This window comes from Rhodnius prolixus, unplaced genomic scaffold (assembly GCF_049639745.1).
Source record: "Rhodnius prolixus isolate KJV_2025 unplaced genomic scaffold, Rpr scaffold_13, whole genome shotgun sequence".
Lineage (NCBI taxonomy): Eukaryota > Metazoa > Arthropoda > Insecta > Hemiptera > Reduviidae > Rhodnius > Rhodnius prolixus.
Genome location: NW_027411583.1, coordinates 1,650,401 through 1,677,711, shown reverse-complemented (window position 1 = coordinate 1,677,711; position 27,311 = coordinate 1,650,401). Strand labels below are relative to the sequence as shown.

Sequence of the window (27,311 nt, the reverse complement as noted above, 5' to 3'; positions counted from 1 at the left end):
TTACACCTTGCTTGCACATCCAACCAGCCAACTTATAAATCAGTTACTACATTCAGCTTGGCCAAGACTATCGTTCTGCTAGCAGCCTCCGCTATAATCTTTAAGAATCAACTTCTCTCGGTCTCTGTCTCTCTTATAAGTGGGATCCTGTATTCATACTTTTTTGTCTGTTCCCCACCAACACATATATAATCTCCATATACCATTTCTCACTAATACAACTTCTCCATATTCTCTATATTGTTGTTATTATTAACCCCCTTATAATAATTCTTTGGATAATTCAAATTCCCATCTGTATATGCAGGGGCGTAGCTTCCTTTTAGTGCTACACGGAAAAAAGAAAAACTTTTCCATTTTATTATTGATTTCCCCTTACGTCACAAGTTTCTTATTTATTAATCAGTGATCTGGACAGAAAAGAATAAAAAATAGAAGTTTGAAACCCATATGGCTTTCTCTTTTACCTAATATATTTTCTGGAAACCTATTTTCGGCAATAAGAAAAAAGAAAAAAAAGCTTCAAATTTATTCATTAAAGTGGTATACTTCCGGTTTTTTGAATAAGACACAACCCACATTGCTATATGGTTCTTTCGAGTGGTATAACATCTGCCCCTTACCACAAAAGCCCCGTAATCGATTTATTTGAAAAATAAAATCAAAATTTCTTAAAGTTGAGAGCAATGAGGATACAAATTTTGAAGAAAACTATTGGACCCATATTCGAAACAAAAACAAAAAAGGCCGGTAACTTGTTACCTCCGGTGATGGCTAAGTTCCTGTCAGGTACTCTGGTCGGAACAAATCGATATTTAAAGTTCCATCTTTCCTGTAGTTTCCAATGTTTTGGACTCAAACACAAACAGACCTTGTTCTAAAAACACTGAATTGGGCTCAGAAAATTTCAAATTGAGCCTTCTCGGTGGAAAACTTGAAATAGAAAAATTGGAGCGCGATAATTTTCGTAAAAATTATTAAATATACAGGGTAATCCATTTAAAACGCACAACTTTTTAGGAAAGCGGAATTTCTAAAAAAAACCCACGAAGTAAACTACTCGTAATATATGTTAATATACATTAAGTAAATAGGAAGAATATAAGATAAATGGATGCGTGAAAGGCAGGATAGAAACTATCCAGTGATAGTACTCTCTACAGGATATAATGATGTTTAGGTCTTCAGATTGCAAGGAAGTCGTCCGTAGGCGATTCAGTCGGCGAGGAGGATTGTTAGAAATGTCAGAGGAGGCGAGAGACAGTACGAGAGAGGATTAGAGCAATTAGAGAGAGCAGTATGAAACATATCATATTTCGTCTTGAGGAGTTGGTTATATGAATGTGATTTTGATGTTGATGTGAAGAGTGAAGTTAGTCACCGTAGAAAGGAGCATCAACTATCTGTCGACAGTAGTTTTGACTGAAATGTCTTGTACAGTCCGTATGTTTTGTAGGTTTGGCTCATCGACTATCTTATTATTCATCGTTATTGGACCGTTTGAAAACCGAGCTGCAAGAAAAACGCCCACGATTGGCCCACAAAAAAGTCCTTTTCCATCTCGACAACGCACCAGCTCACACCTCAGCAGTTGTGGTCGCAAAATTAATGGAAATAGGGTTCCAACTCGTTTCACATCCCCCTTATTCCCCAGACTTGGCTCCCTCGGACTACTATTTGTTCCCCAATATGAAGAAATGGCTGGCGGGAAAAAGATTTTATTCAAACGAGGAGGTGATTGCAGAAACGAATGGCTATTTTTCAGACTTGGACAAATCCTATTATTCGGAAGGGATCAACAAACTAGAGCAGCGTTGGACGAAGTGTATAAGCCTAAAAGGAGACTATGTTGAAAAATAAAAAAGGTTTACCCCAAAAAATTAAGTAGTTTTTATTTTTGCAGCACGGACTTTTCAAACGACCCTCGTATGTTTTTTTTGGTCTAGTTTCCAAATTTTCTACCCCCGATGCTGTATCTTTATTTTTGGCGGAGTTACGGTCAAAAACTTGTTTAGGGTTTCATAAGGACCACTGATTTTGACAATGATTATGAAAACTATATAAAAAAAACTGTGAAAAATTACGTTAACCCCGGTTTCGATATCCCTAATATTAGTCGAGATATTTAAGATCAAAGTTACAATTTTATCAACTCGTGATCGGTTTTCAATATTAATTTTCCACTAGATATACACGTTTTGGGTGGTCCTCTGACTGCAAAAAAAAAAATATTATTTTGACGCAAAGAACAAAAATAATAATAACTGAAGATTTTAAAGAATGTAGAGAATGTAATGGTTATGAGAGAATCAGGATAAATTTCTTTTATCATGAAATAAAAGTAACCATCACATCATTTTAATGTACCCCATAAGCAAGCCTTCTTGACCTATGATTACGGCAAGAATATCTTGCCAGGGTGTTGGTCTAGTGATCAAGAGCGTGGATTTGTAAGTGGAAGGCCCTCGGTTCGAATCCCACGTATGACTACATTTTATTTAAAAAAGTGTTATGATGTATTAAGTATTGTGAATGACTGCACCCACGGGATCCGAACTGGGAGTCTCCCACTTACAAAACCACGCTCATGACCACTAGACCAACATCCACTCCTCCCTGGCAAGATATTCTTACCGTAATCATAGGCCAAGAAGTCTTGGATACGTGGTACATTAAAATGATTTGCTTTTATTTGATGATAAAACAAATTTATCCTGATTCACCCATAACCATTACATTACATTACATGTTTTAAAATCTTCAATTATTATTATTTTTTTTACTTTGCGTCACCAATAACATTTTTGCAGTCAGAGGACCTCCTAAAACGTGTATTTCTGGTGGGAAATTAATGTTGAATATCGATAACTAATAAATAAAATTGTAACTTTGATCACAAATATCTCAACAAATATTAGGGATATCGAAACGGGGTTAGCAGCATTTTTCACAATGTTTTTTGTAGTTTTCATAATCATTATCAAAATTAGTGGACTTATGAAACCCCAGTCGGGTTTTTGCCCGTAACTCCGCCAGCAGCATCGGGGGTGAAAAATTTGAAAACTAGACCAAAAAAAAACATATAGTTTACTTCGTGGGTTTTTTCGAAATGCCGCTTTCTTAAAAAGTTATTAGCGATTGGTGCGTTTTAAATGGATCACCCTGTATAGTAAGAGATAGTAAATTTTTGATTGGCTCATTCTCTTTAATTATAAATAATTATTAAAAATTGATATTAACAGTTTTTAATAAAACAAAAACAAAGTTAGTTTATCGGTAGTAACAGGGATCAACAAATAAATGTCAACATGGAACAGTTTGTATTAACATTGCACATATTTACCTAACATCTCTTAGACACATATACCACTTCTGTATGTGTAAATATCTTTTACCACCAGCATCAATATTAAATGTGAGTAAATACAGAGAGTGTTAGAGAAGAACACACTTCTTGCACATTATGTGTACCCAATTCTTCTTTAGCGTTTATCCACCCCAAACTAAGAAACCTTTGCTACTTTGCGCGTGTACAAAATGTGTTTGTTTTCGGTGCTAATAATATTTTACAGTAATCTTCTTGGTTTTGATAAATCGCGGCCGACAAGTCAAGACGTTTTTAGCTCTTAAGACTGTCTCGGCTTCTAGAAACAATTAAACTGAGCCGTTCTGTCGGATACAAATAGGACTAGAAATCCATGAAACTTATTCATTTTACTAGATGTTTTTCGCCATGTCTTTTCGAATCAATGGAGGATTTGAGTCCCGAAGTTAAACGTCTTGCTCCCGAATTTCGTTGATTATATTGCTATCGCAGCAAGGAATATTTGTCGCTTATCAAGAGATGTCCAAAATATTCAGTTCTTTCTTTCTTGAACGGCTCAATTATAAATAAATATCGATTTCAATAAGGAACAAGTGATTTTTTTATTTTAACGGAAACCAGAATCATCTACAACGGAAGTGACAAAAAAAAAATAAATAGAAAGAAAGAGGCTGAGAGACCTCTAATTCTATCGGTAGAAGAAGTTAAAAAGAGATAATGGGTGTCGGTTGAGAAGGAGCATTTCCCATGAAATGAGGCCGGCATAATATTTCTTTGATGTTATATTATTTGTTAGGAGTTATCATCTGTAGCGGCAGCGCTGGGCGGCACACGTTCTGACCACTCAATCATCCATTATAATGATGATGTAGAAAGAGGGATATTGGTCCATAGCATTGACAAGTGACGCCTCTATTTGAGGAGTCTGGCAGAAAGGACAGGGTACCCAATCTACTAGAGGTGTGCAACGACCCAATTACCTGCTCTTGGTTGCCCTTGTTTTCTGCGCGGACAGGTTGGTTTTACTTTTTCACCCGGCGTACTCTTTTGTTAGTTATCGTCAGAGTTTGGCAGTTTCCCTCCTTTTACAGTGCCAGAAAGATTTTTGTGTTATTATTGTTAAAGGTGAAAAAAGAAGGAACACCTCGTTAGGGTCACCTTTTGGTGAGTGGTTTGGGTGAAGAAAAAAAAAAAAAGGTGAAGTTCAATTTGGAGACCGAGAGAATAGGAGGTTCCTAAGGGCGGCTCCCCGGAGAACCTTTCTATTCAACTCATCATGGTTCTTAGTCCCTTTATAAAGCGTACATGCAAACCTAGGTCGCTTTCATTGTGTACATGGAATCTGTATGACTTTCATTTATAGAGTATAGCTTTCTATTCACTTACAATGGCTTCTGACCTATCTGTGAAGGGCATCTTTCATTTTCTGACCTTCCATTGTATCCCTAATAGAGTTTTCCAGAATTTTCTCCGCATTTCATCCATGATAATGAAACAGTCACCACAGAATTTTCGCCGGTCTGTTTCAATAAATATCTATTGATTGCTACCGTAAAGGGACAAAACCGTACATTTAATTTCCCTTTATGTTATACAGTTGGTCAAACCTTAAAATTTACTTTTTCTCCAAACTCCAAATAATAAGCTCATTTTTATACTTTTTTCTATTGTTATATAACTAAGTTCTCATTTTTTCTTAATTATTATACCAAAAATAATAATTTAATTATTTTTTCAGCGCATAATTTGTAACAGACATAATTTTGTAGTTGGACATGAGGAGGGGAAACAAATGCATAAATAAATTAATTAATTAAAAACACATATATACATTGAGTGGCCAAATTTTTGAAATCATCAACCAACGACACGTGCGCAACTTAATCACTTATTAAATAACTTAATTACCAACCCATTATGGGATTAACAATTATCAATTTGGGCTCATTTTATTTCAACTGGACACCAGACGATAAGGACAACTACGAAGACTGCTAGGGCGGAGATCAGCCATGAACGTACAGAACAAACTGACTCTATACAAGACACTACTAAGACCCCATCTGGACCTACGAAGCTGAGCTGTGGGTCTCCTGTGCGAAACCATCCAACATCCAAAAAATCCAATCCTTTCAATCTAAAGTCCCTTCGGCAAATCGTCAACGCTCTCCTTATTATGTACCCAATTTAACCCTCCATACAAGACCTCAAAATCCTCTTTTGTCAATGACCTAATACATTCTCGGCTTCCTTAATAGCCTAACCAAACATCCTAATCCCCACAAGCCTTATCCACAACACAGCCCATCCCGACAGTCCTCCACGACGCCTGAAACAACATTGGCCCCGCGACCTTTTACCAATTTCCTAAACTTCCTTCCATCCAACCTTCTTTATCCTACAACAAATCTGCTTATTCCAAACGAAAGAGCATTAAATTTCCTATAAATCTGCTCAATAACGAGCCTAAAAACGTTTCTTATAACAATGAAATTTTTACTTTAATGTCTAAAAAATTCGTTCTCGATGATTTTTGGTAAAATTTTCAACTGCATTTTTTCAATGATTAATTAAAATCAAGGAGCCACATAATTTCAGAAAAAGTTGCGCATTTATTGAGCTACAAGACCACATGGATTTTTTTTTGGTTTTTAATAAATCCCTACCCCGAACAGAGGGGCGTAAATGGAGAAAACTGGGAATTTGAATAACCGACTTTTCACTACTAATTTACTCAAATGTCAATTTTTGGAGAAGGAACAAAAAGAAAAGTAACCATTTTAGTTTTTAACGATTATTATTTAATAAAACGGAAGTAAAAAATAAAGGAGCAATTTTAAAAAAGAAGGAAATTTAACCTTATTTTTAATGAGCTTATTAAAATTGCTGTAGCTTTAATAGTTTGAGAAATATAGGCAACTGTTTGCTAAAAAGTAGTAATACCTTGAAAAAACATAAAATTAAAAATATCTATAAATTGGAGCCGAATCAGGCCATAGTTTGTATGGAATTTTTTGTTGCAAATGATGCCCAGAATCGCCTCCCGAAGTTACCGTAGTCTTATGCTGAACACCCTGTATATACAGGTTGTAAATAAATAAATGAAATTAAAAAAAAATTTTAATAAGCATAGATTTTTCTTCAATCACTAAAGATTGATTAATCATCAATTGATTCGAATCAGTTCAATGACGCTTTTACTAAAAATACATTTTTTTTTTTATAATAAAGAAAGAGCTTTTCTTTTATTTATCTATTTTTTTGAATTATAAATAGATATTTATACAAATATAAGGATATAAAAGCGTACATCTGTACATATACCATATGTAATACATAAATGTGTAGGGGACCCGTTACAGGGAAGAGATGTGTTTTTAAGTAGAAAGAAAATGTTTTTAGTAAAGTGAATACATAACTATGAGGTATAGTGATATAGACATTAGAAGGCCCCAATCCGGTTTCTAGGGTTGGAGGCACTGCTGCACCAATCCTCACCTTACCACTAACAGAGTTAGCTCTCTTATTCTGGAAGATACTATATATATATACATGTTTTCAATAAGGCTAGTAACTTATGAATATTTAACCAAACGATTGGATATGTTATAGTGGGAGTTATATTTCCTTGCTCTCTCTCAATTTGTCTCTCTTTCTCTTTCTCTTTAGAAACTCCCCTCCTCCCATCCACACATAGTCAAGAAGAAGAAGAAGAAGAAGAAGAGACAACCGGCCGACACACTAATATTAAAGTACGCGGCAAGGCCCACCTATAGATTTACATACTTGTCTCAAACCCTTATTTACCCCGGCTCACTTATATCTCTATTATATTAACAGTGGAAAAGAGTCATTACTTTAATTGAGAAATGTACACAGGGCTGAGTTTAACAGAAACCCCTCTCTGCCGACACTGTACTCTGGTTAGAATAGAGTTTTAGTGGTAACTGACCACAAGTTTGTGGTGACCAACCGGGTATATAAGGATGGTAGATTATCTGGATTGAATATCTCATTAAGATATAACAACAAAAGTCAGCTGACTGCTCTAATGTAAGCAAGACGCGATTATTTATTGTGCTTATTAAAATTAAAAGTTTTTTGGTAATTTATGGACTATTTGTGCCGATTTTTGGTAAGTAAGTACCTTACCTTAAGTGGTACTTGATTCTAAAACATTCTCCGGTACATTGTGTTCGGAAGTTTGTTTTTTCTTTCTTTTCCTAGTGACAATTTATTAGCATTATTATTAACTTATATTATGTGACAATTATTATTTTTAGTGAGTATTTCAGTTTTAGGATCTAATAAACTATATAAATAACATAGCAGTGTATTAAAAAGTAATTTTATAAATTTAACCTGGACAGTAACTTTAACATTTTTTTTTATAATTATAATCATCTGTAAAATTGTAAATATTATTATTAGTGTTAGGCAGTGTACATACGCATATAGTTCGATTTTCTTTTTTGTTTACTAACTTTTTATTACTCTCTTTCTGTTTATATTGTTATTCTCTTATTTATTTCTCTTTCACGATGAGCAATTCTAGTGACCGCACAGTAATAGCGACCTCCACGGACAACGAGTCCACTACGTCCACTTCTTACAAGAGGAACTATCCTTCCGGTGTCTCCCCCAAAAAATGCAAAAAAACCAAAAGCACACGGAATGCCTCTGCCAAGAAAGGACCCCAGGGCCCCATTGATCAACCACAAAACCTTCCTGCCTTTTTGCAACCAGCGACGCCCTCAGCTGAGAAACCCGAAGTAGCTCGGGGCCTAGCAACTGTTACGGCTCCTCCAGGAGTGCTGACTAATAATCCCTTCGCTCCTTTGACTGATCTACAGGACATGGAGGCTGCAGCGCCCGCCTCAATACGTGTCCACAAGCCACCTCCTATTTACGTGAAAAACCTCAGTCAGTACAGTGTTTTATGCGCTGCATTATCGCAACTCGTGGGAAGAGATACCTTTATATGTAAAGCAAGAATCTCAGATCTAGTCATCCACGCAAAAACAATCGACAGCTACAGGGGTATCATCAGGTACCTCAAACAAAATAATGCAGACTACCATACCTTCCAACTGGAGGAAGACAAACCCTACAGGGTAGTCTTAAGACACCTCCATCAAAGCGTTCCCGTCGAATTCATAAAGGAAGAACTAAGTGAGCTGGGCCACACTGTTCGAAATGTGGCTCCAGTTATTCATCCAATCACCAAACAAACTTTGCCTCTCTTCTTTGTGGATCTCGAACCACGGCCAAATAACAAAGATGTTTTTAATATAGAAACTCTTTGTTACTCTAGAATAAAGGTTGAAGAGCCACACAAGCAACGGATTGTTGTGCAGTGCAAGCGTTGCCAGGAGTACGGGCATACGAAGAGCTATTGTCAGCACAGACCAAGGTGCGTAAAGTGTGCCGGCGAGCACTTTACTCAAGATTGCGGCAAGATGCCAACCACACCAGCCAAGTGTGCTCTCTGCAGCGGCGACCATACAGCCAGCTATAAAGGGTGTATGGTGTACAGAGAGTTGCAGCGAGCTCGGAGACAGCCTCCCGTGTACGAACATCGGTCAGCACAACGGAGTACTCCACAACCACCTCCAACACAACAGTCAAGAAACTTTCCTCCTCTGCATACTCCCTTCAATAACCAAAACCTATCATATGCAAGGGTGGCCGCGGGACCTCAGCCGCCTCCTATTTCTCAAATGCCCACAACCTCATCCACAGGAGACATCAATACACTTCTCACAAGCTTCTTAACTGACTTCAAATCCCTCATCACACCTCTGATATCTCTCCTTACAACTGTCGTTTCCAGACTCCTTCCTAACCAATCTCCTTAATGGCTCTTTCACAACACTCTCTCACCATCATCCTCTGGAATTCTAATGGACTGATTAACCGCAGACATGAACTAGAAATATTACTACGAGACAAACGTATTGACATCGCCCTTATAACTGAGACGCACTTCACTGACAGATCAAGATTTTTCATCCCAGGCTACACGACTTACAAGACCAATCACCCCGACGGAACTGGACACGGAGGAACTGCAATACTTATTCGAACTTCTTTACAACATTTCTTAATTCCCTACAACGCTACACCCTTCCTACAATCTACAGTAGTCTCTTTACTGACAGAGCCCTTCTCCTACACTTTTGCAGCTGTTTACTGTCCTCCTAACCACAATATCCATCAAAACGATTTCTCATCCTTTCTCTCTTCTCTCGGTTCTCGTTTCATATGTGGTGGCGATTACAACGCTAAGCATCCCAGTTGGGGCAGCCGGGTGGCGAATCCGAGAGGTCGAACTCTTAGCACCATCCTCAATCAAAATAGTTACATTTCCTTATCCCCTTCTAAACCGACTTACTGGCCAACTTCTCCACGCAAAAGACCTGACCTTCTTGACTTCTTTATCTGTTCCAATATTACCTCTTTACACACTGACATACACACATTAAACGACTTGTCTTCAGATCATAGCCCCGTCATTCTAACCCTTGACATTCACCCAAAACAAGCTCTTCCCCGACAAACCCTAATAAACGGAACTGTTGACTGGGACTTATTTCGAGAAACTCTTGACGAAAAACTAAACTTAAATGTGTCCTTAAAAACTCCTCAACAACTAGACGATAACGTGGCATACTTGACTACCGCTATTCAGCAAAGTATTTGGCATTCTTCTCAACGGACTTCACCCAACAGAACTGCACCATTACCTTTAAATCTACCTATACACTTGAGAGAACTGATAACGCGCAAACGTCGCGCAAGAGCTCTTTGGCATCGCACCAGATATCCCTCTCACAAAAGACTGTTTAACCAACTTACTAGAGAACTGACAACAAAACTAAGGGACTACTTTAACGACCAATTCTCTGATTATACACAATCACTCACAACTGAAGACAACTCTCTGTGGACAGCAACCAAAAGAATTCTCAAATACAAAAAAACTTCTCACCCACTAAGACGCCCGGACAATTCTTGGGCTAAATCCGACGAGGAGAGAGCCCAGTACTTTGCCGAACATCTTTCTACAGTCTTTACTCCTCATCCCGACGTACAAGACTTACAACATACTGAACATATTCTCAAAGAACTGGACATCCCTTTACAACTTTCACCTCCTCCCAAGCCATTCACTCCTAAAGACATCATGGACGTAATCAACTGTCTTCCCAAAAAGAAAAGTCCGGGCTATGATCTGATTACTGCTAACATCCTTTTACAACTCTCCAAGAAAGCAATAGTATTTCTTACTACTCTTTATAATGCTGTACTTCGAACCACTTACTTTCCTATTCTCTACAAATTCTCTTCTGTAACAATGATCCCTAAACCAAATAAACCTTCTCATATCCCAAGCTCTTACCGACCCATCAGCCTTCTACCCATCCTGGGGAAAGTCCTGGAAAAACTTCTACTACACCGCCTCCAAACTGAAATAGCCCCTTTAAATATCATTCCTGACCATCAGTTCGGTTTTCGGAGTTGCCACTCGACTGTTCTCCAAGCACATGGAGTGGTGGATGTAATCGCTACTTCCCTTGAATTAAAGCAGTATTGCCCGGGTTTCTTCCTTGACATATCTCAGGCATTCGACAGGGTATGGCACACGGGACTGCTTTATAAACTCAAACGCCTACTGCCTTCTACCTTTTACCTCATTCTTAAGTCTTATCTCTCCGACCGTTTCTTCCAAGTCAAACAAGGTTCTTCTTCTTCTCTTATCCTTCCAATACTCGCTGGAGTTCCTCAAGGAAGCATTCTAGCCCCCTTCCTTTATATTCTCTATACTGCCGACTTACCAACTCACCCGACTACAATTACTTTCACATTCGCCGACGACACTGCAATTCTTTCTCCTCATCTAGATCCTGTAATAGCATGCCGTGCCCTCCAATCACACCTCAATCTTCTAGAGCCTTGGCTGCAAAAGTGGAGAATCAAAGTGAATGAAATGAAATCTAAATACGTAGTATTTACCTTAAACAAGAAAACTCTCCCTCCTCTCTCCTTCCACAATACTTCCATACCAATGACTAACCAAGTACGATATCTCGGACTACATCTTGACAAACGACTAACATGGAACCCACACACGAGACTCAAACGAACTGACCTCAATCTGAGGTATAAAATGTTGAAAAGACTACTCGACAAACGATCAAAACTGACCCTGACAAACAAACGAACACTATATACCGCTCTACTTGCCCCAATATGGACGTACGGAATACAACTTTACGGAAGCGCCAAAAAATCGAACATCAACCGACTTCAGACCTTACAATCTAAAATTCTAAGAACAATAGTTAACGCTCCCTTCTACGTCTCCAATCATACTATACACTCTGATCTCAATATTCCTCTCGTTTCTGAAATAGCCCAAACTCGATACACAAAACTCCATTCAAATCTACACGGTCACTACAACCTTCTGATTCACAACATGTCTACCACAACACTTCCTTCTAATCCTCAACGCAGACTAAAGCGGCGGTGGCCACGCGACCATCTCAACACAACGCCGACCTCCTAGGAAGGTTGCTGTGTAAGCTTGCCAATCTGGCGAACTAACGGCTTCCATCACTGGATGGTCGTCGTTCACTCCAATCACGCCCTTGATGCACATGCATGTGCGCGTATGTGTATGGATATGCATATACGTGCATGTGTATTTGTGCCATCCCTTTTCACTCATCACTTTTGCTTATTGTACTGCATACAGTTGCAAAATAAATAAACAAATTAAAAAAAAAAAAAAAAAAAAAAGATATAACAATTGATTAAATATAAATTCTACACATTGCCTTTTTTTTAATCATGCAAATAATGTTATATTGATTAGAATCAATAAAAATTAGGACTGAAATTATAGATTTAAACTCCAGCAACAGAATTTGCAGGCAGCTATATTTTTTCTTATTTTCATTTTTTAATTTAAGGCGCGTCAACATCTGAAGGTTATTGGTGCCTGGGAGCTTTTTTCAGTACTACACTCCGGACAGTGAGCTGTAAGAAGCTCCTAGGAAGAAAACAAAAAAATCTAAGAGGCGAGCAGCTGGATTCGAACCCGGGATTTCCGCATTGGAATAAAGTATTCGATTTAGGACAGTTTTCATGAAGGAGTTTGGATAAAGTTTCTCTGGTGGTTCGTATTTCAGGTTTAAAAAAAAAACACTGTAGAATGTTGATAAGAATTAAATTTGATCCAAATTTTTAGATTTTAAGAAGAATTTTAGAATGAGAATCTAGAGAGTAGCAGCAAGAGATGGTCATGAGAGTGTTAGCGCCATTTTTAGTTTTAATTGTACCAAATAAAAATGATAGTCACTGAGGAGGATGTACACTATACTGACAGCGATTTGTGACTTCCTTCTTCGAGAGCTCCCTAAATACTGTGTATTCTACGACAATAAACCATTCTAAATCATTTTTGAAAAGAAGTTATTAGCTGAGTGCATTCCATTGCGGAAATTTCAGGTTTGAAACTAGCTGCAGCCCATTAGATTTTTCACTTTCTTGGTATTTCTTAAGCTCAGACGAAGACCAAGGCTGATATGGCTGAGAGTCGTGGAAGACGACTTAGAGGCTATCGGCCTGCATGGTTGGAGAATGGCGGCGAAAATTCATCAGCAAGAGATTTGTTAGCAGTTTATGCCGGTTACGCCTTAACCATGCGATTTTCGGGGGAAATTTGCATTAAAAAAACAGGAAACGCGATACTTACTCGTGTGAGAAATACAACGAGGTGGACAGTGCTGAACCCATAATCATGGAGTATGGGAAAAACAAGAAACAGAGGAAAGAACTTTCCAACCATTTATATAAAGAAATTGGGCGGGTGTCAGTCAAGTGGTCAAGAGCGTGGCTTTGTAAGTGGAAGATCCCCAGTTCGAATCCCGCGTATGACTATTTGTTAGAAAAAAAAATTGTTTATAGTAAAGTATGAGCTTCCGCCCCCGTTCGCGACACCTAATTGGTAGATGGACGTTAAGCCCCGCCTCAAATAATAGGCGATTACTTCCTATTTCAATTACATTTACATCTTGGGCAGCAAAAATATGTGCATAATTTATTACATGGTTTTATAATAGATACAGCCATAAAAATTTAACAGATTATATTATTAAAATTTTAACGGATAATATTTAAAAATTTAGAATATAGAAGTGAGATAAAAGTAAAGTAAAGTAATCGCCTATTTTTGGCAGGCAGGCTTTACGTCCAACTTCCAATTAGGTGTAGTGGAATAAGGCGACTCGCAAACATACTTTACTGTAAATTATTAACCATTAAATAAAATCCAAGGCCTAAGACCGGGAATCGAACCCAGTACCACAATACAAATTAGCTTTACAGGTCTCGCCTCTAACCGATCGGCTACCGTGGCGCCATAGAATTGAAATATTTACGGTAAATTCATTGAAATTTCGTAAGTGGTTTTACGTAAGTAACGGTAAGTGGTTTACATTTAAACAAATTATTTATTTACATGTAATTTTTGTATACACATCAACCCTTATACAACTGTCCTACCGGACAGTTTTAATAAATCAATTGATATGCTGGCTGTAAGGGTAATACCAATGCCCATGCTGGGGGGAGGGGGATTGATATGCTGGCGTTACGAAGAGTGATACAATGGTTTGAAATTTGAACGAATTTGAAAACCAAAATCTCCTTCGAAAAACTCCTCTCCCATTCGATGTACAGCGTCGAGACCCCCCAAAAAGCCCATCTACATAAAATTCTGAATCGAATGACACCTCATTCATGAAATGGAGAACTATAATGGCTGTGATAGGTCAGTGAGCAATTAAGTAAGGAGCCCCTTACAGCTCACTGTGCGGCGATGAACAGAGTCTATGTAACGATCAAAACTCCAAAGTCTCCGTAAGTACTACTGTAAATACAGCGAAAGTGGTCTCTGGTTTGCCCCCTTTGTCAAACATTCTGTGTGTGTGTTTACCCCAAAGTAAGGGGAAATTAGGGATAAAACCCGACAATAAGACAAAGAGATCCTGCCAGACAAAGAGTGTCCGAGTAAAATATCACAGTATGAAGATCATCCACCACTCTGAGAAGGTGATGGACTGGTACCATTATCTTCCAGCACTACATCACATCCTGGTCCACTCTGTTCTCAATTTATTTGAGCATTGCTTCAGCACAATACTACGAAATTCTTTTCTAACAAAAATAGTTTAGGGAAAAAAAACGCATAGGTTCAAGTTAGAATTCCTCTCCACTGATCCCATAGCCAGTGGTGACTTGTTCTCTGCCACCTACTCTATCCACACAACAACATACATCATCCTGCAGCACTGGGTTACTTCTATAGCAGAAATAACCTTCGCCTTTTCAATTACAACCTACTGCTGTTATATTCTTTCAAGTGAAAGAAATTTTCTACCATTTCTATAATACCCAGTTGACAGTAATGGTGCTGTTAAATGTCTCGACATTTTGATGGCTTTCTTATGTATTTATCTCTCTAACAAAAACTTAAAAGTTCAAAAAGTTCATTAAACGCCAAAAGGTACACAAATCAGCAAGTACCTAACATTTCATTAATAATTTATTGATATCATTTGAGTAATTTTATTGTATTAACTTTTTAATAATATTTTTTAGAATTTATTAGATGTTACAGACCCTAATGCTGCTGGCCATTTTCATTCATATATGTAAGATTTGTTAAAGTAGTACACCATTTAACTTAGATTGACTATAATATCTATTAATCTACAATAATCAAACTATTAACCAAAGAGACTCATGAACTATTATCAGTATCACTATAATAATGCAATTTATACCAGCTATCTCTATAGCTCTCAAACTTTTCTCTACAATTCGGTAAAGAAGTGAATAAAATCTAAACAATACGAAGAGTGATACAGTGGTTTGAAATTTGAACGAATTTGAAAACAACCTAAATCTCCTCTCCCATTCGATATAAAGCGTCGAGACCCCCAAAAAGCACATCTACATGAAATTCCGAATCGAATGACAACTCATTAATGAAAATCGGTTTGAGCGTTTAGGCGCTACGTTGTTTACAAAAAAGGTAACCAGAAGACCAATTTTTGAAATTATTTTTGCCTATTTTCAGCAACTTTTTTATCGAAATCTATTTGATCTGGGTTGTTGCAAAAAATTACAGTTATAAAGGAGGATTTGCTCTACATTTTAAAGAAAATTTGGGAATTTTATCTTTTATAGAAAAAGAGAAAAAAATTATCAAAGTTGGGTGTTTTTCAACGTTACGCTTTTTCGTGCAGTTTTTGACGATCATCACTTATACAACTGTCCTATCGAACGGGCAGTTTTAATTACAATTTACCTAAATCTACAACTTTTACTGGAAGGGTATTTTGGGAGAGGGGACGAGTAACTTCTCCTAAATTGGTAAGAATTAAATATAACTCGAACTTTCGCAGTTAGAAGATAATTTGCGACTTAGAGTTTTGAGAACAGAAATAAGAAAAAGTCATGCGAGTGTTCACACAGATTATAAAATAATTATAATGTTAGAAATAAGTTTTCAAAAATATAGTTTTAATATTATTACAATGTCATTTCGAAGAGTGGATGTTTGCATATTTAAATAACGGCAAAACTTCGAAGGTATTGGCACTGGGAATTACAAAAGAAAATGTTGATTTTCTCTAAAGAGTTAGAGCCACTTTTATAAATACACAAAGTGGTTTCTATTTCAAGCTTTGGAATTGAAAATAAATAAAAATGCGGGATAAAATAACAAGATAAATTTAAAATAGAAAAAATAAACTCCTAAAATATTACTCCTATTTCTGCAGTACAGACAGGCTGGTGGGGAGTTGAATGTAAACAGAACATAGTTTGCATTGTTAATGCACAATAATTTAGTGTATGCACATAGATAAGTGGGTAACGCTACTTACTTGTGCTTACATTTACAAACAAACAAACCAAAAAGAAAAAAAAGGAACGAAATTATTTAGCGCATTTGCAATGGTAATGCAGCGCTTAGTACTCTCGTGTGGAATACTGAGTACGGAATTAGAATTGAGTTGTTATACTCAAGAGGCGAAATACATTCCTACTTAATTCGATCTAGATACATAAGCTAAAAGTCTTTTAGATATTTATTCAAACTACAAAACTTTAAGCTGAGCTTCATTATTGATAAAACTGAACTGTCAGTTCATTTAATGAAATGTCATTAAATATAAAGGAATCTCAATTTAGTCCTGTCTGTTAAGTGGAGCTAAACTGCATTTAAAAAGATCAATGATTTGCATATTCAGTTCCTAAAAATATAGTTTTTTTTTTTTTTTTACTCAGAGTTGCACCAAATCATGAGAGAAATTCAAATAATACCTGATACGAAATACCTACTTAATTCTTACAATAAACTTGAGAAGGAAGTTATATAATACATATTTACTTTACAACTTGGCAACTCAGTAAACCAACTCAACATAATGGTAAACAAACACGAGGGAATAGAAATTCTGTTCTCGATACCTCTTTTGTAAAAAAGATGTTAAGTAAATAAAGGGAGACGCCTGTGGTTTTCATCGCCTGAGGTGTTATATCTGATAGGTTATTATCATTACAGAGTTGATGGCATTAGCTTATAATCTTGAAAATAAATAAGGTTTAGTCTGCACCCTTTTTGGAATAACTTTAAAGGCTAATTGAGCGAAGTGAAATCCCAAAAAATAATACAACAATATTTGTTATTTTCTGTCTTTGAAACACCAATAAGGGATTACTTAAGCGACTTTCGTTATCCAATCCTCAAATAGACAGTCTCCTCTACCCCAAAAAATAGTTTTGAATAACCGGAGAGTGCACCCAAACCCATTCCAAGGAAACCGATAAGATAGATAAGATTCTAATAGGGCGGCCTTTAAGGCCTACGCCACTGCGACCCCTTTGGATCTATTGTGGCTCCCCTTCTCTAGAGCTCGCCCTCCAGACCCGTCCGTTTAATCAGACCCTTAATTCTGGAGAGCGACTCTTGGGTAAAGCTTACAGGCCTTGGTTTTTCCTCCCCGAGAAGTAACATCCTTAGCCAGAAAAACAAGGAAACCTATGTGTAGTATTATTACGGAAAACTTTGTAAAATATCTTACTTTTGGTGATATAATTTTCAGTAAAGTACCAGTTTTGAAAATCTATTAAAAATGAAAATGGTCTTTAGGAAAGATGCCAAGAGAAGCTAAAATCTTTTAAAGCTATTCTTACATTATTTTTTTTTGAAATGAGACCTACATGTATTTAGCGTCTATTTATTCTTAAAAATGATTTAGTTATCGCCGTTTTCCAGATTAAAAAATATATATACCTAACCTCTTAGAATTTAGAATTTTGACCACAAGATGGATTTTCATTAATACTACGTACAATATACGAGGGTCGTTTGAAAAGTCGGTGCAAAAATAAAAACTACTTAATTTTTGGGGGTAAACCTTTTTTATTTTTCAAACATAGTCTCCTTTTAGGCTTATACATTTCGTCCAACGCTGCTCTAGTTTGTTGATCCCTTCCGAATAATAGGATTTGTCCAAGTCTGAAAAATAGCCATTCGTTTCTGCAATCACCTCCTCGTTTGAATAAAATCTTTTTCCCGCCAGCCATTTCTTCATATTGGGGTACAAATAGTAGTCCGAGGGAGCCAAGTCTGGAGAATAGGGGGGATGTGAAACGAGTTGGAACCCTATTTCCATTAATTTTGCGACCACAACTGCTGAGGTGTGAGCTGGTGCGTTGTCGTGATGGAAAAGGACTTTTTAGTGGGCCAATCGTGGGCGTTTTTCTTGCAGCTCGGTTTTCAAACGGTCCAATAACGATGAATAATATTCACCTGTAATAGTTTTACCCTTTTCCAGATAGTCGATGAGGATTATTCCTTGCGAATCCCAAAAGACAGTCGCCATAATCTTTCCGGCCGAAGGAACGGTCTTCGCCTTTTTTGGCGCAGATTCCCCCTTGGTAACTTATTGTTTAGATTGTTCTTTGGTCTCAAGAGTGTAGTGATGTATCCATGTTTCATCCACAGTGACGAAACGACGCTTAAAGTCCTGCGAATTCTTCTGGAACAGCTGCAAACCGTCCTTGCAACACTTTACACGATTTCGTTTTTGGTCAAGCGTGAGCAATCGCGGCACCCATCTTGCGGATAGCTTTGTCATGTCCAAATGTTGATGCAAAATATTATGTACCCGTTCATTCGAGATGCCCACAGCACTAGCAATCTCACGCACCTTCACTCTTCTGTTATCCATCACCATATCATAGATTTTATCAATGATTTCTGGAGTAGTAACCTCAACAGGGCGTCCAGAACGTTCAGCGTCACTTGTGCCCATATGGCCACTCCGAAAATTTTGAAACCACTTATAAACTGTTCTAATCGAAGGTGCAGAGTCACCATAATGTTTATCAAGGTTCTCTTTAGTCTCCTGAGGCGTTTTGCCTTTCATAAAGTAGTGTTTAATCAACACACGAAATTCTTTTTCGTCCATTTTTTGAAAATCGCTCGACTTCCTCGATTCAATCGAATGCCAAACACAAAGAAGGCTGAAACTTGGTGTGTGTTCTTCCAAGAGATGCTACCAACTAAACATAACCTCGATACGCGCCAGTGGTGCTATCTCTCTGACTTTGCACGGACTTTTCAAACGACCCTCGTATTTGGGGAAATTTATTATAATTACGACTGGAACCAAGACTTTGACACTTAAATTTAAGATATTCTTCAAAAAGTGGAGTTAATCGATTTGTGCAGTAAATGGCTCAATTAATACTTGAATAGATTAAAACCAAAACTATAAGAAGGAAGTAATTAATTATTAAAAAATAAATAATCTAAACTGAAGGCCATTGTTCTCTTTCAAATTGTTTTTAGAATGTTTTGTGACTTATGGCGGCTATATAGACAATATATATTTAGGTGCTCATAACAGTCGCTTAATAAACATTACGAATTCTCTTTTTTACGCCTTGGGCATGCTCTGACTTTTTGCCATTCTACGCACGCTCTCGATGGTACTGTTCATTGTGGGCAGGAAATTCTTGTTTTATTTCCGTACTCGGAGTTGCGAATTGTTAAAACATTTTAAAGCGTGCGCTTTCCTCTACTTCAAATAATTGAGATATTCCTTCTTCAAGTGGTTCCTTTAAGGGATATTCATCTATCCACAGGATATAAAGTTAGGTACAAAGTTGTAGAATTATTAAACCTTTGAATCGAGTGTCACTTTTTGGGCGGCTGTTATTTTTTTTAATTTTGATTTCCAATTACATATTTAATTCGCCTCAATAATTTACAGTTAACAAGGCCGTTCTTCGTACTAAAATAGCACTTTAGAGGAAACTTTTTCCCAAAAGTGTCCACTAGCCCCCCCCCTCACACTACATAAACTCATTTCGGCTCTGATAAGTTAATTTTAGCATTAATTTCTCTGACTTCGAACTGGTAAAATATTCACAAACAAAAAAGTTTTTGGTCGTTTTAATTTATTTAATTATTATTTATTTTCATTAGAAATGAGATTGTTTATTTTAATTATGCGCGAAAAAAGGATTAAACTTACTTGTCAAGTTTTTATTTTACGATGGAGAAAAGACCTGATGAAAATTAATGAAAATGGCCCAAAAAATAGTACAGATATAGTACAGATGTAGTACAGATATAGTTTTTTGAAAATCACTCGACTTCCTCGATTCAAACGAATGCCAAACACAAAGAAATAGACCAATCTGGCTGAAAGTTGGTGTGTGCTCTTCCAAGAGATGCTACTAACTAAACATAACCTCGATACGCGCCAGTGGTGCTATATCTCTGACTTTGCACGGATTTTTCAAACGACCCTCGTAGAACCATTCAGTGTACTGAAATCTCCATTTATAGGAAAGCCAATCAATCCATTTCCGAAAATTAAATGGTGGAAAGGCAGCAGCATGTGCGCTATGACAAGCGTACGCATTTTGGGAAAAATACTATTGAGACAGATTGAACAACAAGAACAAGACCAATTTTTGAAAATGCCGTTTATGCTCATTTTCAGCAACTTTTTTCTCAAAACCAATTAGATCTGGGTTGTTGCAAAAGAAAATTACAGTTATAAAGGAGGATTTGCCCTATATTTTAAAGGAAATTTGGTATTTTATCTTTTATAGAAAAAGAGAAAAAAATTATCAAAGTTGGGTGTTTTTCAACGTTACGCTTTTTCGTGTAGTTTTTGACGATTAACTCTTATACGACTGTTCTACCGGGACAGTTTTACTAAGATTTCTGATAGGTCGAAGTTGACGAAAACCTATTTTTTAAGATTTTTTTTTGACGCCAGACGTTCAATTCTAGAGGAGAAGTGAAGTTTTCCTGTTGTGTCATTCAAGTAAAATGTACAGTCTCATTTCCAGTATCATATTAATTGGAATTTAGAAAATAAATAAAATGAAAAATTTGAAGAAATTTGGTTGAAGGGGTAGTGCTAAGTTGTTGAATTTGTTTTTATCATTTTTAGAATAAATTCCACGTTAAAATAAAAAATGCATTTCGAATTTGTGTATGTTATCAAAATTTAAAAATATTTGATGAAGAATTAGATTATTTAATGTTATTATTACTTTCGTTTTAGAATATTCAAAGGGCATGAACGTTATAAGGTTCTCCTAAATCGGATAAAAGGGTTTTTACAAAATGGCTGGCTGTGTTACCAACTGAACTAAAAGCGGAAACTCTCAGGAACGAATGTTCCATTTTGCTTCAAGTATAGGAAGAGCAATAATAAGAATTTGATACGTCATTCGGAAATACCACAATACTAAAAGTAATTTCCTGTATTGTTGTGATTTAGTATAAAATAGCCTCCGAGAAGGTCAGAGAGATCGAGGTGAAAGAGCTATCAAAATTCTAGGAATTTTCAATTCTAGAGAATCAGCACAAACTGCGAAGAATAATTAATAATCGTAATTAGTAGTTACGATAATATAACAGAGAACAGATAACAGATTGAAAGAAGGTCATCAAGATGTCCAGTTCTGTGTGCATCACATGATAACAGTTTATCTCAAAATTGTGTTCACCAAGTTACAGTAACGTTAGGATTTGTTTTTAACAGTGTTTTGTTAGTGCGAGGGAATCCCAACTAAACTAGGATTAGGATGGCTAATATCTGTATTAAACTGATTGTGTTAATCACAATAATGGCATCGTTGTACTGTGTAGATTCTAGCTTGCGAGACAAAAGTTTTAGATTTTTCAGCGGTGGTGCGTTTAGATATCCTGCTGTACCACCAATTAACTCGCAGCATCTAAAACTGGCGGATAATTCTGAGGTGAACATTACTATCAATGGTTATCTTAAAAAATTTGTTCTTTCATTCTGAAGATGAAGATTAACTGCATGAATTTTGTCGAACATTTCTTTGTTTGCATCAAAATGAAGCCTACAAAATAATTAGTTTTTTTGCTTCTTCTGGCGTTTGGTAGTTGAATCCGAATAGACCACTGAGCTCTTCCGGTATTTAAGCGGATGTTGATATCTACTTTTTTTTAATTTAAGATGTCACTATCAATTTAGGTCATTGGCGTCCGGAGCGTTTTTTTACACAAGTGTGTGTAGCGTTTAAAGTATTTGGTGAATAACGTTTGTACATAAAACGTCGCCCCAGCGGTGGTAGAACCAATTATCCAGGAACACCCCCGTTCAATCCACCCAATCGCGGGCTGCCGGATGCCTACAGGGTAAGTTGCTTTTTTGTACCAAACATATAATAATTAAACATCAGAAATAGAATTCAATTGACATTTTTAAAAAGTTCCACAATATTTATGGTGCTTCTGCCTTCAAATCTTCTAAGTTTCTTTATTATTCTTTTTTATTCCAGCAAAATAATCAAAATTTGTTACTCTGCCGAAGTTCATAAATCAAATGATGTTCACTTTGTCCATGTACACCCTTCATAAAATGAAATATTGTGATCTTCCCAATATCCGGACTTAAGTTTTCATCAAAATGTACGTTTAGAAATCCTTTAAGTACAAAGAAAGTTAAGATTTTTTTAAATTGGTTTGTATATATAACGGTCCATGATCAGTATATCTCAAAAACCGGAAATCAAAGATAGTTTTTAGCTACTGTCTCAAAAACTTGATCAGATATTGGGTTTAACTTGAAATCATGTTAGCCACAAAATCTGACAAGAGTGTTCGTAAAGGAACGGCAATGACTTACGTCGGTCCCCTTCATGTAGAAGTACGAGCAGTACCAGCAGAAACTTTTTAAACAGATAATGCGGCGAAAGATGAAAGTATTTACAAATTAATTTATTAAAATTGTCAGCAATCGGCGATAGTTTTTATTCAAAACGAAATTTTATTATGTCAAAACCATTTTGATCCAGCATCCATTCTTTTGACCCAAATGTATTATTCTATTGCAGAATGTAAGATTTCGCCGTGAAGTCGAACCAGAACCTTTTCAAAATGTCAACTATGCTACAGATATTATTTCTAAAGAAGAACTCGTCAGACTCACCAAGGAGCTCAGGGAGACATATGCTAAGTTCGGAAACTACCGATGTAACTACCGATGTAACTACCAATGTATCTGACGTCAATATCTCATTAATGGCAACTGTGATTTACTATCATTTTCGGATTATTTTACTTGAATTTGAAATATTGTATTTAAGTAATTAATTAAAGAGTTTTAATAGAATTTCTATTCTTTTGATTGACATTTCCGATTCCATAACTGCATGCTAATTTACTAAAAGAATTTTAAATTATTCCAGATAAAAAATTTCAAGTATTAAGTATTAATCAATTTGACTGATTCAGAGTTCCATCAAAAACAATTAAATTTTTAAATCTTACCTTTGTCTAAGATGGCGGCCATATGGTACATTCTTATCTGCATTTTTTATTTTCACTTCGCGATTTCAACTTAGCGCACTTATCGCACAAATAACAAAACGGGTGTATTCGATTACAAAATATTGAACAATTAATGGCAAGCACTTAACTTTTCTAGTTTTATCTTAAATTAGCGATGAAAATTTGAAACACTCCCGCAAGAAAAAGAAGCACTTCCGGATTTGAACACTACCGCACCACCTGCAAGCAGAAAAAGAGTAATTAGAATAAAAATATAAAAATAAAAGTATAACAGATTTGAAAAAAGATTTCAGATAATGAAAAATAATAATTTTTAACAGTTTTAATTGGGTCTAGAGAGTCAGTAAGTGGAGCAAGAGCAGAAATCTCTTTACCAAACTGATTAGCCTATCTCTGATGGCTAAAGGTCCGAAACCATTCCGAGATACAATAAACCATAGGAGGGATAAAATCAAAGATATTACACAGGTATTACGGACTTTAAACCCATTTTTAGCTTAAGTATCCTTTATTGTTCATTTTTTTGGAGACCGATTCTTTAATCCAATAGGAAGAAAGAGCAATGCCCATTTCAGTCATTCAGTCATGTATGTAATTCTTCTTTTCTTTTTTTTTCTTATTATTCTTATTTAAGAATTTAACAACTGTAAAGCAAGTACTAGTAAAAAAAAAAGTGAACTTTACAAAGTCAATGCGCTAGCTAAGCACCGTCGCGCACACCCTGGGCTTGATTTGGTTCATAAGAACTGAAGGCCTTTACTTCCTTCAGAACTACCTCTTTTCTGGTTCGGGAATGCAAAAAGGTGCTAGAACAACTGGCTCGGCACAATAAAGTTCGACTGGAATGGGTGCCGGGCAATGTAGGGATTAAGGAGAAAGAAATAGCTGATCAAGTGGCCAGGAATGGAGCTAGTACTCCTTTCATTAGCCCGTATCCTGTGCTGGGGACCACCAAGGGTGCAGTTCGAGCGGCTCTCACAGGCTGGAACTCGAGAGAACATGAAAAGAACTGGGTGACGCTTCCTGGGGTCAAAAACGGCAAGTGTGTGTAAACAAAGAAGCGAAGAGACTCTGGGCTATTCACGGGCAAGGCAGGTTCAGCAAACACCTATACAGGGGTTATCAGCTCGGAACCGTTGTACAGATTGTGTCAGGAAGAGGGGGAGACGGCCTCTCACTTGTTATTCGTATGCGTTGCAATCGAGAGACTGCGCTACGATATCTTTGGAACTTTGAGGCCAAAGGAGATTGCAGCACAGAGGGAACTGGTAGGGAGTCCTCATACCTTATTAGAAGGGAAGGTTTCATCTACTAGACTTGAAGGCGAAGGCACCAAAAGCCTCTTTTGGCTGCGGTGCTGTGGGGCGTGGGTCCCATCCCGCACCTAATCTTAATCTTAGTTCATAAGAAACTTCTTTTGTATAAAAGAATCAGTTAACCGATTTATAGAGCTTCTGGAAATCTGAAATTTCTATTCCTTCATTGGAGTCGGATCAGACTAGACTATTCATCTTCTCTTTGGTATAATACACAGTTTATTGCGTTACCGGAAATACTGAGATGTAATTGGAATAAATCCGGTGTAGAGGCCTAAGTGCGGTACAAAACTGGTTTTAGCGATATATCTGTTTTGTACTTAAGTGTGTGTAATGTTTAAAATATTTGATGAATATTGTTTGTACATAAATTACAATTTTGAAAGACCAGTCTCCTGAGAACAAGTTATTTCCTTCTTTTTCTTCCCCAGTCTTACTTTTCATAATTTTCACGAGTATTAGCCAATGAAACTAACAAGATAAAAAACGTTTAATACAATAAAATTAAAAAAAAAACTCAAAAATAAGTTTTTTACGCAATAATTTATGGCATCATTCCCAAGCAGTCTGTATTTCACTTAGATCTATATGGTGAATCACATAAATCTCTTATCTCACATTGTTTCATAGCTATATAAACAAGAGTTCTACAGTTATAAAATCAGTCTATGATCATCTCTCACCATTCATTCAACTAAGATGGCCAACATTTCAATGAAACTCATCCTACTGATCGCCATAGTGGCTGTGCTTTGCAGTATGAGTGCTGGCTTTGTGGACCGAAACTCCGGACGCCGTCCCAGCGGTGGTAGAACCAATTATCCAGGAACACCACCGTTCAATCCACCCAATCGCGGGCTGCCGGATGCATACAGAGTAAGTTGCTTTTATGTACCAAACATACAGTAATTAAACAATAGAAATAGAATTCAGTTGACATTTTTAAAAATTTCCAAAATATTTATAGTGCTTCTGCCTACAAATCTTCTAAGTTTCTTTATTATCATTATTTTATATTCCGGCAAAATAATCAAAATTTGTTACTCCGCCGATGTTCATAAATCAAATGATGTTCACTTCGTCCATGTGCACCCTTCATAAAACGAAATATTGTGATCTTCCCAATATCCGGACTTAAGTTTTCATCAAAATGTACGTTTAGAAACCCTTTGAGTATAAAAAATGTTTTTAAAATTGGTTTGTATTGTATAACGGTCCATAATCAGTACATCTCAAAAACTGGAAATCACAGATAATATTTTGCTACTTCCTCAAAAACTTGATCAGATATTCGGTTTAAATTGAAATCAGGTTAGCTACAAAATCTGACAAGTGTTCGTAAGGGAAACGGCAATGACTTACGTCGGTACCCTTCATGTAGAAGTACGAGCAGAAACTTTTTAAAGTGATAACGCGGCGAGAGATGAAAGTAATTACAAATTAATTAACTAAAATTGTCAGCAATCGGCGATAGTTTTTATTCAATACGAAATTTTATTATTTCAAAACCATTTTGTTCCTGTATTCATTTTTTTTTTTTACCCAAATGTATTATTCTTTTGCAGAATGTAAGATTTCGCCGAGAAGTCGAACAAGCACCATTTCAAAGAGTCAACTATGCTCCAAATTATGCTCCTGAAGAAGAAATCGTCAGAATCGCCAGGAAGGCTCAATTAGGCACTTTATCCTACGATGAAGAACCGATCGAACAACAATACTCCAACTAACTGACCTCAACATATTATTAATGGCAACTGAGATTTTTATCACAGGATTATTTTACTTGAATTTGAAATATTGTATTTAAGTAATTAATTAAAGATTTTTAATAGAATTTACTATTTTTTGATTGACATTTCCGATTCCATAACTCCACGCTTATTTACTCAACGAATTTTAAACTATTCCAGATTTAAAATTTAAAGTATTACGTATTAATCAATTTGACTGATTCAAAGTTTCATCAAAAACTCTTGATGATATTTTATATATGGTGAATTATTTAAATGAATTTTAAGGCTCGTTGATATCTGAGGTCATTAGCACTAGGAGCTTTTTCCAGTTCACTGCCAGCCACCGGAGAGTGTTCTCCTTTTACAACTTCTAGGAAGAGAAAATCTAAGGGCTAGCACTTGGGCTAGAACCAGCGTTCTCTGCGTTAGAACCCGGTAAAGTAAAGTGAAGTGAAGTAAAGGAAGAACACTATCCTTTACAACTCCTAGGAAGAGATAATCTAAGGGCTAGCACTTGGGCTCGAATCAGCGATCTCTGCGTTTTAAACATATTACAATGTAAGGTTATATACTTACTTATACATACGTAAGTACTTGCTGATAATTTATATAGGAAATAAATAATTTTAAAGTCAACTAGTCGCAGTTATGCACGTCTATTTACAAGATACCTCGCCCATAAATTATGCAATATGATGCAACCATATTAGACGTGGAAATGTCCAAGTTTCACTAGTGTAAGCATTATATTGGGTGCATTATATATTAAATTATAATTTTAAATTGTTTCCTTAAGTTCAAAATAAGCAAGAAAAAAATAAAACGAAAAAGTTCTTGGCCTTTGCGTAGGTACCATGTTCTATAATTCAGAAATCTGTATAATATTAATATAAATAGATTTAGATCTTTGTAATTCCCTTGCATGGCCCGATCTTTCTATATAAAGATAACAGCGTTATGCAACACATTATTATTTTGCTTTTTAAAAAGATTTAATATTA

General features: G+C 36.3%; 2 protein-coding genes across 4 annotated transcripts in view; one reads left to right on the top strand and one right to left on the bottom strand.

Annotated features, from left to right (window-relative positions):
* The window catches only part of ci (transcriptional activator cubitus interruptus), a 230,985-nt gene extending 207,607 nt beyond the window's left edge, over window positions 1-23,378 (bottom strand). Inside the window, exon 1 of the mRNA XM_074115814.1 lies at window positions 23,241-23,378. The gene's annotated coding sequence lies outside the window, so the exon portion shown is untranslated. The remainder of the gene's footprint in view (window positions 1-23,240) is intronic.
* LOC141447909 (uncharacterized) lies at window positions 21,408-26,411 on the top strand. 3 transcript variants are annotated; one of them, XR_012454666.1, is made up of 5 exons: window positions 21,408-21,697; window positions 22,805-23,497; window positions 23,582-23,729; window positions 25,208-25,453; window positions 26,143-26,411. XR_012454666.1 is itself a non-coding variant. In XM_074115847.1 (2 exons), the coding sequence occupies exons 1-2, from the start codon at window positions 25,277-25,279 to the stop codon at window positions 26,302-26,304; spliced, it is 339 nt and encodes a 112-aa protein (XP_073971948.1). In that variant the 5' UTR covers window positions 25,230-25,276; the 3' UTR covers window positions 26,305-26,411. The 3 variants fall into 3 exon arrangements, 1 of the variants encoding a protein (XP_073971948.1); XR_012454665.1 differs by having other exon boundaries at window positions 22,805-23,729; XM_074115847.1 differs by lacking the exons at window positions 21,408-21,697; window positions 22,805-23,497; window positions 23,582-23,729 and having other exon boundaries at window positions 25,230-25,453.
* Window positions 26,412-27,311: the final 900 nt, after the last annotated feature.

What these genes read in the sequence shown, in the direction of transcription:
- LOC141447909 (XM_074115847.1), top strand. Translation starts at nt 25,277, where the DNA reads ATGGCCAACATTTCAATGAAACTCATCCTACTGATCGCCATAGTGGCT. An exon ending in GGCTGCCGGATGCATACAGA is followed by an intron (nt 25,454 to 26,142) that starts GTAAGTTGCTTT and finishes ATTCTTTTGCAG; the next exon opens with AATGTAAGATTTCGCCGAGA.